This window comes from Sceloporus occidentalis, unplaced genomic scaffold, assembly GCF_023333645.1.
Source record: "Sceloporus occidentalis isolate IW3139 unplaced genomic scaffold, rSceOcc1.0.p SCAF_18, whole genome shotgun sequence".
Lineage (NCBI taxonomy): Eukaryota > Metazoa > Chordata > Lepidosauria > Squamata > Phrynosomatidae > Sceloporus > Sceloporus occidentalis.
In genome coordinates this window covers 15,907,910-15,923,008 of record NW_028316998.1, presented here as the reverse complement: position 1 = coordinate 15,923,008, position 15,099 = coordinate 15,907,910, and the positions used below count along the sequence as shown (strand labels likewise).

At 36.3% G+C, this 15,099-nt stretch overlaps 1 protein-coding gene across 2 annotated transcripts; it reads left to right on the top strand.

Moving 5' to 3' along the window:
* Positions 1–351: 351 nt before the first annotated feature.
* Positions 352–13,544, top strand: LOC149302705 (chromodomain Y-like protein). Of its 2 annotated transcripts, none has more exons than XM_089482255.1 (7): positions 352–375; positions 5,988–6,651; positions 9,871–10,058; positions 11,269–11,441; positions 12,183–12,393; positions 12,993–13,136; positions 13,386–13,544. In XM_089482255.1, the coding sequence occupies exons 1-7, from the start codon at positions 352–354 to the stop codon at positions 13,542–13,544; spliced, it is 1,563 nt and encodes a 520-aa protein (XP_089338381.1). The 2 variants fall into 2 exon arrangements, with proteins under 2 accessions (XP_089338381.1, XP_089338380.1); XM_089482254.1 differs by having other exon boundaries at positions 9,805–10,058.
* The last annotated feature ends 1,555 nt before the right edge of the window (positions 13,545–15,099 follow it).

Below are 15,099 nucleotides of genomic sequence, written 5' to 3'. Positions count from 1 at the left end.
AAGAAGAAGATCGCTGAGCTCGGATCGCGCTTTTTACACCCGCCCTCCCCCCTCCTATCTGCGCTCGATTGCGGATCCTTTGGAGCGCCGGGGAGCTGCCGCTGGTGTAGCACTGTGAGCTCACATACACATATACACACTCAGTGTGAGTGCTCGGTGTGCCCGTGTGAGTGTGCCCGAGCGGTGTGAGTGTGCGAGGCGGCTGCGCAGCTTGTGTGCGCACACCAGCACACTGGCATTTCAGCGAGAGAAAGAGAGAGCTCCTGCTCTGTGAGGAGGCCAGGCACATAACTGAAAGAAAGTAACCAGCTCAGCCCGACAGCGGCTCCCAAACCTCCTGCCCCCCTCAGCATGGCTTCCGAGGAACTCTATGAGGTAGTGTAACCCGAAGGGTGCCCGGCCGGGCGGAGAAACACAACGGGGGGCGGCGGGAGGGTGGGGAGACGCTGACCCCTTCACCCTGCTCTTCTTCCTCCTTCTTTTATCATATGCCTATGTAAAGGGTCCCACAGGTTTTTGTTTGTCCTAGTAATGTCTGATTAAGAGGTCTCTCTTGAGTTACTCCCGTCCTCCCCCTTTTTTCCCCCTCTTCCCACCGGCACCTTCATCTTCCTCCTCCTCTTCCTCGTACTCTTTCCTCTCCTATGCTAAACCTTGTGTGGCGGCTCCCTCCTCTTCATCTTCGCCATCAGCAAGCAGTTTGTTGGACTAAAATTATGAGGGGAGCCAGTGAGCCCCACGAGCAATTGTCCTGGCCTTCCTCCTCTTCTGCAGTCAAGATGAGGAAGATGAGGGTGAGCACAGGGTGTAGCAGTCGTGACTTTACTGTACTGATTGATTACGTTCGCCCAAAAGTGCCACGGAAAGTCGCCCAGCTTTTCTTTTCAAAATTGTTTGGTCATAGTTGAAGATGTTGTTTTGTAATATGAAAACTATCAAACATATGGGGCTTTCTATAGTGAAAATACGAAGAAGAGTCATCTTAGTGAATGTGCTGAGGCAGCAAGGCACGTAACGTGGGGAGTTGCATGAGAGGGAGGGCAGACACGTGTGGATGGGTTAGAGGGGCTTGTTGAGTCAGTGATTTTGCCCCAACTGTAAGTATTACTGAATGGGCTGCCTTAGTTTACATATCTTCACTGAAACTCCAAACTCTTTCGTTGTGACTTCCTGGAAGGTCATCCCAACGATCTTGATTAAAACTAAAGGGTGGGGTTGATGGGTTTAACTGACCTTGCATATATGGCAGATCTCTTTAATATAGAGGCATCATTGGCTAACCTGGCAAATAGTTACAAAATGGGATAATCCTATGTGGAAGATCTCCATTCCTTTGGAACAACTGTTGCCAAAATGATCTTTCATTGGAGACATTTGGCACATCCTCCCTAAAAACCATGAAGGACTTTTGGCATAATGATGGAAGAAATGACTGCATCTTAGCCATTTGACAAGAAAAAGCGTTTTTGTTTAAAACTGATTTTTGGTTCCTTTGTTGTTCCATCAAGAGCTTCTTCTAAACATTGCTTAAGACAACATCTGCAAGCGGTTGAAGGACCAGGTCACGGAAAATGAAAATTTAGTTCTGAAGACCTCCTATTGGAAAAATAGATCAATGAGACATTCATGTGAAGTTTTGGATTTTCAGAATGATCTGATTTTCAAGATTTGTTTAAAAAAAAAACAAAACTCAGTTATTGTTCAGAACTTGTGACTAGTTTTTATTATTCTTTGGTTAAAAGTAAATATGTTCTTTTTTGTCTTTAGAGTCTGTCAAGGCTTACTGTATATTTAAGAGAATAGGTGTGTTTAAAAACATGGTAACTGACAGTGAATAGGGCATAAATCCATCAGGATTAATGTATCACATCTCATGGGGTGTTGATGCAACAGAGGTTGATTTTCTGAGAATGACCTCTATAAGTAGGACCTTTTCCACTGCTCAGTGGGATATCTTCTTTAATCAACAATGGCCTTTACCTTTTTTCAGTATTTACGTTGAGCAAGTCATGTTCTGCAAGATTTGTTTATATTAATAGGAAATGTATTGGAACATACTTATATTCCTGTGTATAAATCTTTAGTGTAAATAAAAGTTTTTTAAAAAAATTAAAAATTGTCCATTTCTGGATTTTTGTAGAAGTTGGCCAGACTTGCGCAGTACTTTTCCTCCTTTTTTCCATCTGAAGAAAGTGCTTCTGACATCTTGAAACCTTGTAACTATAGGTTGATTCTATAAATATGGTGGTTCTGTAGAAGGCCTTAGAACCTTCTAAAGACTATCTTATCTGTGGCTATGGGGCCACATTGTCACTTTCACAAATATACACTTTATTGTGCGTCAAACATTTGTAGCACAATATTGAATTGGTCATTACAGCTGCTTTCAGTATTGCTTTTCTCGACCGATATCCCTTCCTCACTCCCCTGCTTGTTATGCACAGTGCAACTCTTTTCTACTGCAAATGCATAACCTTACGTTTACCCGCCTAACCCAAATTTTTAAATAGAAAAGGTCCCTTTTCCTGCATTACGTATCCATGTTTAGTGATGTCACACAAACACAATCTATAGCAGGACAGAGGGATGGGACTCCTGGGTTATCTCGGGATTTGGGTAAAAGCAGAAGCCAGAACTAGCTATAAGATTGACCTCTAGCAGATGGTTTTTCCATAGTGTTTTATACCAGCTAAGTTGAATCAGCTCAGTTTACAAGTCAGCCAGAAACAACTGGGGGTCTAGCTACAGCGTCGCTCATGCTACCATTTGCTGGTTCTCAAGCACTTATATGTACATTTAAGTGCTTCTTGTGAGATCGCTAATATACGGAAAGAAAAGATCCTAGTGTTGTTTTTTTTTTTTTTTTTTAAACTGTTCCATGATATTCCTCTATTAAGTCTTTATTTACAGGGAGCTGTCACATTCCAGATTATCCTTGGGCCAAATACTATGTATAAAATAATCAAATTGCTTTCTTTTCACTAAAGTAATAATGCTATTTCTTTATGCTGTTGAGCTGTGAGAGTAGCTCTTAAGAGAAATAGTATGATTGTTTACAATATGCAATACTAGAGTAACCTGAACAATACGCGGTCCAAGTAAGTCTTGAGGACTATGGATATTGTAGCAAACTTTGTATGAATCATCTGATCTGGCTATAAAGGTTGTCTTTAAATTGAAAACCTGAATATGACTCATTTTTAAAAATAACATTTTAATATAGATGTACAAGATATTTTATCAACCAATTGCAATAGAATGTGACTATATCACATCCACAGACTGTTATAGACGTTAATCCAAAAGCAGTGGAATTGTTATGGGAGTATCTTTTTCATATCTGTGATGACATACAATATTGAGACTTAAAAAACCCTCAACCTGTGACTCTTAAATGGGTTGTGCTTCCACAATGCTTAGGTATACACTTAAACTTCATTTTGTTGTGTGGATTTATATATAAAATGCTCATACCAAGCTTAAAATAGTTTGTGTGTGTATAGTATGATTGAGATCACTAAATGTCTACTGATTATAAGGACACTGAAATGAAAGCCTAGGTTGAATGAAATAAAAGTAAATTTTTGGGGGTAACATGACGTTCTTAAGCATTTCCTTAGGTTCGGTGTTCTTTTATTGTTTTGCTGTTATGGCTAGCAATGCTATATGTTCCTCTATGACGGGTTTTAGGCTATCATTGTCTTCTTGCATCCTTTCTTGGTTGGAATTTTTTTTTCTAGATAATTGTTTTGAATGCGTATATTTTACAGATATGCATGACTGGCGTTTATTCCTTATCATATATACACAGTCTGACTGGGTTTTGACATATAGTGTAGATATACACATATAGTGTACAGCAATAATTTTTTGTGGTTGTGTTAACGTTTTTCAAATTGTGCATCTGTCCGTGTTCTTTTGTGTTATAGACTCTTACAATAGTTCAGTGTGTCTTCAGAAAAATGCTCCCATGCAAGGATTTTCCATGTAGATCAAAATAAGCAATACACGTTTCTCGCAAACCCACTAGTAGTTTAATGATGTGACCAGCTATCTGAACTTCCTGTTTTCCGAATCTGCATGAGTATCCCTCTCCACGAAGTTACTTGTTCCTGTTTTATTACATACGGGATAGATAATGGTCCTTACAAAGGCTGTATCTTAAAAAATGTAATTTAGTTCTAAGTAAACATTAAGAAGCCATTAATATTTTATTATGGGGAAATATACCCTATATATAAAACCATTTCTATATTTGAATTGTGCCTTCATGTGTTACTTTTATCTTGTCTGAAATGCATAACTTTTGACAAACTTCACATACCATCGCAGTGTTCAGTTACTATATTAATATACCTAGGTTTTGTAAAGAAACCTTTTAGTTTGCTGAACATAAATATAAGGAAGGTAACATATCTTAAAGTAAAATAGTTTTTGGGTTTTTTTTATTTGAGAAATATACCTTTGTGATATTTCCCTTTTTAAGCATTAAAAAAAATCCCCAGAACACCCAGAATAGTAAGAAAACAAAAATTCTAATAGTAAGTTACTTTTAATGGTACTAAGCTAAATGGCAGAGAAAAAAAAACCCAGTTTACTATTTGTTGTTAAAAGTAATATTAAGCGTAAAATAGATACAGATGAAAATTCCTGAACGCGAAAGCCACACTTGCGGATATAAAAAGTGAAGCAAAGTATTTCATTTATATTGATTGCACTGAGATACTTGTTCTACCTAAAATATAGGGCATACTTAATATCGAATGACTAGCATTCTAGTATGCTTTATACCTAATCCATCTATATCCAAAGTGTGAAATTGTACATAATTGTCAAGATCTTTCCTTACATCCTTTAAGCATTCCTGTCAAATTGTGGCTTCAAAATGTTTGACACCTTAGTGGGTGGTTTGTATGGTTAAGCTATGGATCTTAAATTTCAAATCATTCTTAAGAAATTGTTTTAGTACTGCGCGCTTTAAGTGCGCCCAGTTAAAGCATTTGCTACTTTTAGCTACCTATACCCTAGTTGTCTGGATACAAAGATGTCCTAAACATGTTTAGTTGTGTATACATGGATCGGATTCTCAATCGCAATTTAGGCATGAACCAGAATGAAACTAGTGCATCCATGGCTTAATTTGAATTGGAGTAATCCTAAATGTTGATTTATTTACTTCCATGTGTATCTGAGAGGAAATAGAAATTGTTAGTATACTTCTGTAAAAATATATCATGCATTCATTAGATTTTACATGCGTCTGGGTACTGGTATCTTCTAATATGTACTGGCAGTAGTTTTACAGAACCAAAGCGTTTTTTTGGTTTTTTTTAATGGGAGCGAATACCTTCTTGGGTTTTTTTTGGGGTGGGTGTAATGTCTTTCATTTATTAAACTGTCCTATGTGGGTTTTTTTTTTTCTTCAAACAATGTTATTCTGTTTGAACTTTTTTTTAGGGGGGGGTTGCATATATGGAACAGTCTATAATTCTCTCCTTGGAAACACATGGATTCATCAGAATCCCCCATTCGTTTACCTTTTCCCTCCTCCTCAGATCCCAGGCTTGCAGGAGATATTTGGTGGGGATGCATCTCCAGCTTGCCAAAGTGCATGTTGGCTATACTCTCTGCCAGCTAGCTCTGATGAGAGTTCTAGAGGGCCTAACTTGTCCCCCTTGTGTGCATGTGCAAAAAGCATTGCCATTGACTTCAGTTGAAGTGTTTTTCCTGCTACTGATTTGCTGGTGTGTGAGTTGCTGCATCTCCTAAAATTATTCTTATTCTACATGTAAAGTTCTTTAATGCATTAGACAGTAAAGTGCTCCTTTAATAATTTGGACTATTCAGTTGAAGCCTGTGGACATTTCCAGTTTTAGTTATGATCATAATTTATTTTTGCGTTGTATCTTTTTTCACATTTTATATGTAAAATTCTCAATATATTATTTTTAACACAGATACATGATGTATTTTTATTTTACTTCCAGGTCGAACGCATTGTTGACAAAAGGAAAAATAAAAAGGGTAAAATAGAGTATTTGGTGCACTGGAAAGGATATGACAGTGGTGATGATACATGGGAACCGGAACAACACTTGGTAAACTGCGAGGAATATATTCTTGAATTCAACAGAAGGTTAAATGAAAAGCCAAAAGACAATATAATAACAAGAGCAAACAGGACGTCTCCAAATAACGCTAGGAAACAAATTTCCAGGTCAACCAATAGTTCACTTTCTAAAACATCTCCAAAGTCATCAATGTTTGGCAAGGAAGGTGACGCAAAAAATAGCCAACTACTTAGTATTAGTCCAAAATTGCGCAAGAGTCCTTCTCAAGCAATTCCATTAAGGAAAAATATGGACCTGTCAAGATCTGGCATCAAAATACTTGTACCCAAAAGCCCAATGAAAAGCAGGACTTCTATGGATCAATTCCAAAATGAAAGCACAGAAAAATTAAATCATATCGAACAGGAACAAGACTCGGTAGCACCTGAGCTAACAGCTGAGAAACCAGTTGGGGCATTACTGGGACCTGGTGCAGAAAGAGCTCGAATGGGAAGTAGGCCCCGGCCACAGTCATTGGTACCACAAATTCATCTGCCATTGACAGTGACTGCGTCATCTGCTCTGGCAGTAAATGGAAAAGGTAAGAAACTGCTCATAGTGTCTATTTTCCATATAATGGTGTCATAAATTTTGTAGTTACCCCTTTCAACATTTAAGGCAGTTTGTGGGGGTTTTTGTGCAAAACACATTACAATATTAAAATTGTACATTATTTCCTATGGAAAATAATTATTTTAAATAAGTGCAGTTGATGGTTGTTTATCATGCTTTGTAAAAGATTAGGTAAAAATGCAAAAGATTACACACCTGTCTAAGCAATCAAATTGTAGTTAAAATATTGTAAGCACTTAATAGAATAGTAAGACAAGCTATTTTTTGCCTCTGTGAAACAATTGTTTTAAAGCACAGTAATGAGGCATAACTAGAAAGTTAACAGTCCATGTGATGAATCAACCACTTTGTACATTGGGTTTACCAGGTCACTGCTCTTGGGCATATGTTTAATATCGGTGTTATTAAATTTGGATGTAAATACCCTGTTCAGCTGCATCTCTGGTGTGGTGAAAAATGGGAAGAAGTGGTTGCTACTAATGGTAATATGAGGGACATATATACATAAAGCACAATAACAAAGTCTGTTAAGTGTGTCCATACTAAGAATCACATGAATTATCAATTTGTAATTAAGTTTGTGATTGTGAATTTTATAGCATTTGGTTTTAGTATTGTACTATAAGGATTATAGCTAGAAAAGTGGTTTACGTGTATTATTCTTGGAGGTTGCCGTAAGTCATTCCTGCATAACGAATTGAAGTAAAACAGGCAATGGCATAAATTCGCCAGTTTTCCAATATTAAACTGTGCTGGGGTGTACTCAACTGTAGATTGAGTTGATAGCCTGGACTAAGTCAGCAAATCTGACAGAGAGGAAACGTCTAATGTTTGGAAACCAATTTGGTTACTCCTTTCAGTGTGTTCATTGACAAATGGATCGATCTGGGTGATGCCACACATCTCTATCGTTTTCTGTTTTCAACAACAAAAACAGTTGTTTTGAGTATTTGCTAATTTCAGAGATATATATGTACATATAAGAGATTTTCTTGAGAGGCTTTTAAGTCAACCAATTAAAAGTTAGCAGCAAAAAAGTTTGCAGCATCCCCTCCCTCCCAAAAATCCCTGGATAGAAGTCCCAAATTTTTTTTTTCTGCAGTGAAACCTGACATTTAGTGGTGTGTGTGTGTGTGTCCCCATATCTAAACCCAATGATCTAATATTTCATGGGTAACTATGGATGTGCAATATTAGCCTAGTCTAAAAGATATAAAAAAACAAATTCAAAAGAAATGTTCTGTTTAAAACTTATCTCCAGATTACTCCATCACTTAAAGACTTACTGTCACTTTTTCCAATTCCTACATATTGCATGAGGTAATCTTTTAAACTAAATATCTGTTAACTGATACAAAAGAGAAGGGATAGGTGGTTTTAATCTATTCAGATATTTATAGAGATAAGGTTTTCTATTATACATGTTTTCATTTAATTGTCCCTGATTTTGCTGAAGTCTTTCCTATTTTTTTCTACCATAATTCTATACACTTTACAATACAACAGCTCCATGCTTTTTAATAAGTGTGACACCAATATCAATAAATCTAAGGAAGGTAGCTAGTCATATTTCATTGCACCATTTTATTTTGTTTTGTTTATATATATATATATATATATATATATATATATATATATATATATATATATATATATATATATAGATAGATAGTAAATTGAGAGGCTTGTCAGAGACTTTAGATTGGTTTCCACGTTGATGGTTTTAATTTTTTCCCATTGAGGGAACATATCAAATTGTTATAGCAAATAGCTGATATGCTATTGTACTCTGCTGCAATCCAAACAGCATTTTTTTGTAATCGTCTTGATTGTATTGAGCTAGCGGTCCAATAATCTGTAGAATATTTGTTTTATGAAATTCCTCACCACTGTTCTGAAATCAGTGTATTGCAGTATTATTTTGTAAAACTATATTCAATGCTATTCAACACTATTTAGGGACTAATTGTTTAGATGGGATACTTTTTGTTGTATTTAGTGTATTCTGAATTGGCATCTTCATAACCTGCAGGATTTTTGAAATAGGATGTTTTTAATGAAAACAATATAAATACATATTGTTATATATTATATTTATGTAAATAATTTCTATTGTCATTTAAAATCCTTTAGACATGGATTGACTTTTAAGTATGACATTTGTGTTCTAGATTGTGAAATAGTGGAATTGCATGTCTGTTCCTTTACAGCAAAATAGAAATTAATCCTCTCTACCCTCTGTAAAAGGTTTTTGAGAAAAAGGAATTCTAGAAACCAGGTACTCATTTTGAGAAATAATTGATAGAGATCTAAGGATACACCCATTTGCTAAAAATAATAAAAGCAATATGCAGTTTCCCAATATTCTTTCTAAAAGTTTTATGCCTTGTGTGTTTATACGCAAATAAATATAGAACATGTATCGTACATGAAGATTTGAGATAAGTGTATGTGTTCTTCCCATCCAAGTGTTTAATGAAAGTTTGTGTGAAAGGTACCGTATTTCCCCAAGTATAAGATGCACCCCTGTTTTGGGGGGCCCAAATAAAAAACAAAAAATATTACATAAAGTTATTGTACTGGCTGCCTGGGCATGATAGGAGTGTGATTGATGTTAGCAATCACACTCCTATCATGCTCAGGCAGCCAGTACATGCACATCACTTTCAGCCTCCCTGTGCCCCCTACACACACACACACACACACACACACACACACACACACACCACACACACACACACACTTATTTACTCCCCCACCTTACCTGAACTGGTGATCTTCTGCTGGCGCTCGCCGACATCCATGTGGGCCGCTGTTTCCACTCGAGCTGGAACAGGAACTGAGCTGAGTCATGTGATGCAATGTGCATTCACGTGACTCCACTGGGTTCCTGTGCAGCTGCCTCGGGTCAAGGTAAACAGCAGGTCCTCTTTTTAGTTAACAAACAAACAAAAAAAAAAATCTACCACCACTGTATAAGACGCACCCAAATATTTCTAAAAAAGGTGCGTCTTATACATGGGAAAATACATGACAAAGCAGTCATCTGAGCAAGGAAAGCATTGCATACTCCCAAAATGCACCCATAAAAAGATATATTGTAAACATATATTGTTTGCAGGTACTTCTACATTTATTGAAGCTCTTACAGCAAATGGTACCAGCAATTTACAGACATCTGTGGCAGGAGTAACCGGCAAAAAGAGATTCATGGATGATCGAAGAGACCAACCCTTTGACAAGAGGCTGCGTTTCAGTGTGAGGCAAACTGAAAGTGCTTACCGGTACCGAGACATTGTTGTGAGAAAACAAGATGGGTTTACACACATTTTACTCTCTACAAAATCATCTGAGAATAATTCGCTGAATCCAGAGGTTAGTTTGCCCTTTGTACTTGGCTAAAAAGGCTTGGTTAAAATTTTATATTTTGAAAATGGAAGGATACTAGCTGCTCAGTAATAACTATTACATAAAGAACACATCATCAGCTCCATTAACACTGCTCTTCTCTGGGATGTTCTGAAAATTCCATCTGGCATCCAAAAAAAATACCATCTTTCCAACTCTCACTTCTCTGCTGCCCGAAGATGCATGACCACTATTATTTCCCTCCTTTTGAATTGAGTCTCCTTTGCAGAACAGAGTTATCGTGTGATTTGCACATAATCAAGTGTGTTGGGACAGTTTCGTTTTTATTGTATGCAAATGAGAACCATTTTTATGTAGTTCCTTCTTATGTTATATAATTTGCTAGCAGAAAATGAACTACCGTATTTACTCGATTATAAGACTACCACCCAAAATCTGAATATTAATTTAGGAAAAAAAGAGAGCCTGAATATAAGAAGACCCTATAGGAAAAAAGTTTTACCAGTAAATGTTAATTCATGTAAACAATTTTTTTTTTTAATAAAAGTCTGCGTCCATCACGCATACATTCCAGACTGTCAGAGAGAATTCCCCGCGCCGGTGCGCGGAACTCTGATTTCTGACAGCCGGGAAAGGTCTGCACGATGGACGCAGGCAACCCCCGCTGCTAACCGCACCTCCTTCCGGCCGCAGCGAAAGTTGTCTACACGAATCACTACACACCAGGGACGCAGAAGCACCGGTAAGTGTGGGGGGGGTTCGAAGACTGGAGGATCCAGGTCCCCTGCAGCGCTGAGGGGGATCTGGATCTTAGTCTCATAGTCAGACCTATTTGAGGTCTGATTATAAGACGACCCTGATTATAAGACGAGCATTTGCTCTGAGAAAACCTCGTCTTATAATCAAGCAAATACGGTATTATCTTTATTTCAGCATGAGTGTCCTAAAACGGGCTCACTTCCCCCAGAGTCATTTTAAACTCTGTGCCCGAAAATGTCCATCTGCATCGCTCCAACACGCATACTCTCAGAAGTAATTTAAAGGTTAAGGATTTTTTTTTTATGTAAAGGCACTTGCAACCACCTGATTAAAGCCTTACACAAAAGAAACTAGTGTTAGGGAATATAATGTAAAAGCAGTAAACCTTCATAAAGGTCATTTTACCAATACAAGTAATTGCTTTATTATTAAAACATTAAAATTTTCCTGTTTTTAGGTAATGAAGGAAGTTCAAGGGGCACTAAACACTGCAGCTGCAGATGACAGCAAACTTGTTCTGTTCAGCGCAGTTGGTAGCGTGTTCTGCTGTGGTCTTGACTTTATATATTTTATACGACGTCTGACGGATGATAGAAAAAGAGAGAGTACAAAAATGGCCGATGCCATAAGGTGTGTGTTTTATTTTGGATTTCTCAAATTAAAAGCAGGTGGGATTTCATATGAAGTTAAATGTATGATTTTTAAAACATTGAACATAATACATTTAACTTGATATTTCATGTTGAAATGGTTATAATTTATAGAAGCATTTTCCCAGTTAAATCAGATTTGCCTTACATATATTGATATTACTGTAATATACCACTGCTACCAGTAACTAACACAAGCTGATACTCATTCATTCCCCCATTCACGCATACTGGTTCATACAAACTCCCCCACCCCCTTTCCTGAACTGCAGATTTCCCCCGCACTCCCGCAAGGCTGCCTTTGCTCGCACACAGCGTCTCTTCTCTTGTTCCGCCCAGGGGAAGCAGGAGCGGATCAGTGTTATGTAAATTCACGTGACTCCAGTGGGTTCCTGGGCAGAACAAGAGAGAGAGTCGCTGTGTGCGAGCAACGCAAAGGCAGCCTTGCGGGAGTGTGCGGGATTACTGGGACCTGCAGGTACATTGCCTGCAACACCCGAAAAACTGCCCGCACCTGCAAGTTTTTAGACGGGTCCGGCGGGACCCTCATCCCGATGCAGTACTCTGATTATAAATGCAAAGGTAGAATGCATTAGAATACATTTGCTGGTATTGTCTGAAAATGGTAGAATTCCATGTTTAAAGAACAAAAAAAGGTTTAATTTCATAAAATCATTTTATAAATGTGCCACACATTAAAATATGTGCAATTACTTTTTAGGGTGTTTGTAAATACATTTATACAGTTCAAGAAGCCAATTATTGTAGCGGTAAATGGACCTGCTATTGGACTTGGAGCATCTATTCTGCCACTTTGTGATGTTATTTGGGCCAATGAAAAGGCTTGGTTTCAGACACCTTATACTACTTTTGGCCAGAGCCCAGATGGATGTTCATCTCTAATGTTTCCTAAAATAATGGGCCTTGCATCTGTAAGTAACTTTTTCTTTATCGCACATTTAGTGTTTAACTCTTTCAGCTGTGTTTGCTTCCTTTACTATGTTTAACATATTTAGTATATTTAAGGTATCACATGTTGATTTTTATACCACTGTGAAATTTAAGGAATATTAATAATTTCATGTTGGTTGGTGTTGTAGACACTTTTTATTTTTTTTTATTTTTTTTCCTTTCTGCAACTTTTATATTTCTTTTGTTCAATAAACAATTGCTTCCTTTGGTACTGCATGTTCTTTTGTTAGTTACACTTCCCCAAGAGTCCTGTATCTGGTTTACTGGGTCATCTGGAAGATGGGATCATTATGTCAGAAGTCTCTTCCTCCCTATTTCATATGCCAGCTTGTTCTTTGACATATCAAATATATTTTTTATTTTTTTATTTAAATAACACAGGTAGTAGTTACCATTGCGTTTATTTCTGTATAGGCCTGTACATCATTGTTTATAAAGTTTTTATGAAATACGAATATTCTCAATTATTTTACAATTTGACATAATTGGCATAGGTTTTTAGTTTGTGAGAATATTATACATTTATTTTCTGTCCGGCTTCTTTCTTTTCTTATCTTAGGCAAATGAAATGTTGTTCAGTGGAAGAAAGTTGACTGCCCAAGAAGCATGCGCTAAAGGTCTTGTTTCACAAGTATTCTGGCCTGGAACATTCACACAAGAAGTGATGGTTCGCATAAAAGAACTTGTGTCCTGCAATCCAGTAGTATGTTTCTTTGTTTGATTAATGAGTGCATATGTTAAGGGTTGCAACATGGCATATATTTTATGTAGTTGCCATGACCTTTAGGTATGTGTGCTTTTTTTTTTTTTTTTTTCATTTTTATTATATCGTTAGTGTGTCTCCTTGGTTTGTACAGTTAATGAAACATTCATGGATATATCTAAATTTACTTAAAAAGGTTTTATTACAGTATGTCCCCATATATGTAACATTCATTTATTTACTTTTTAGGTACTTGAAGAATCCAAAGGTTTAATTCGTAATGTCATGAGGGGTGACTTGGAACAAACAAATGAACGGGAATGTGAAGTACTGAAAAAAATCTGGGGATCTGCTCAAGGAATGGACTCCATGTTAAAATACTTACAAAGGAAAATCGATGAATTTTGAACGCATGCTGAATATTTTCTCATGGACTAGCACTGAAAAGAAAAATCTACTTTAGTGGACATCTGTCTCAGATGTGCCCTGTATTTAAAGTATAGCTTGAAGCATTGTTTTCTGATATCTTGGAAAACTGCGCCATTGTTGATGGAGACACAGGGCATTTGTGTGTGTGTGTGTGTGTGTGTGTAAGCATTAGCTTGTACTGTAAATGAAAGAGGACAATGAAGAACCTTGTGAGGGTTTTTTTCTTTTTAATTATTTCTAATATATTTAAAAGAAAATTAAGCAGACAGCATTCAGCCCTATCATTATTAGCTTAGTCTGATACAAATGTTTATACTGCAAAGTTAAAATACCTCAAACAAATTAACTTTCTAAGAAAACACATTTAACCTGTTGTGATGCATTTTAATAGTCCAAAAATTAAAAGTGTATTAAGTTTAAGAAGTAAAGTAGTGAAAAAATGAATCCATGTCCAGCATATACTGTTTTTTTGTTTTTTTTATATGAAGAAACCACTCTCAAGGATGAACTCTTCTTTAGAATGCAGTTGCTGATTACCTTATGTTTAGATTGAGGTTCTTTTTATTTCCAAGGCAAGTTTATTTATCTTATTTAGTTCTATGAGGAAAAAAATCAGTTTGCTGGTTTCATATAATACACCAAAAATTTTTATGTTCATACATGTATACATTTTAGGTCTCACTAGAATCTATTTTATTTAATAACTTAATTTTTGGTACACTATTAAATTACAAAGTACCCCTAAAATGACCTTTGTTGGAAGTGTACTTTTTTGTCTTTGGCTTTTTTATGATACACTATATAAACTTATCTGTTTTACTTTTTGATAATTTATAGTGTAGAAGAATGCCTTTGTAAATATGCATATTATTCCATTCCTTCTTGGAGTTTTCAATTGATTTGTGACTGCAGATATATTATATTTAAGGTATTTGTGCTTGCAGTCGTGTTGAATGTATGAAGAATAATAAACAATCTTATTTTTGTACAGTTTTAAATTTTTTACTTCAGACCATCTCCTCTTGGTGGAAAACATCCTGTGTAAATCTGCCTTAAGCTTGGGTTGGTACAGTATTTTTGCATTTGTTGCATTGGACCTACACTTTTCTTCTGGAAAATATATATAACTGTACATTCTGTAAAGTTTTATAAAATATACAGCTGTGAAAGAAGGCTAAAATAAAACTAATTTCTTAACATATGCTTTAAAGTACTGTTCTGTTAGAATTTGTGATATCGATTGTGCCTTTTAATGTTGGAAGCAATTCTCAACAAAAATGCTTGTAAACAACTATAATTGTTTCAAATGTATTTGTCCATGCTAATTATGGGATGGAAACATATTACAGATGAATACTGAAAAAAAATATATATATTGTGTTTTTTCTTTTTTTATGTAAGTACACACATGCTACACGTGGTATTATAATCGAAACGAAACAAATCTAAATGTGAAATATGTTTGTTTTTTTGTCAATCGGGATATTCTCTGTTACTCTTAAATAGAGAATAGCAAATAACGTCCCCCAGGAAA

Bases quoted from the DNA above. Each gene is read 5' to 3' on its own strand.
- LOC149302705 (XM_089482254.1), top strand. From the start codon at position 352: ATGGCTTCCGAGGAACTCTATGAG. The intron at 10,059-11,268 runs GTTAGTTTGCCC...TCCTGTTTTTAG, and splicing joins ATAATTCGCTGAATCCAGAG to GTAATGAAGGAAGTTCAAGG. The intron at 13,137-13,385 runs GTATGTTTCTTT...TTTACTTTTTAG, and splicing joins TTGTGTCCTGCAATCCAGTA to GTACTTGAAGAATCCAAAGG.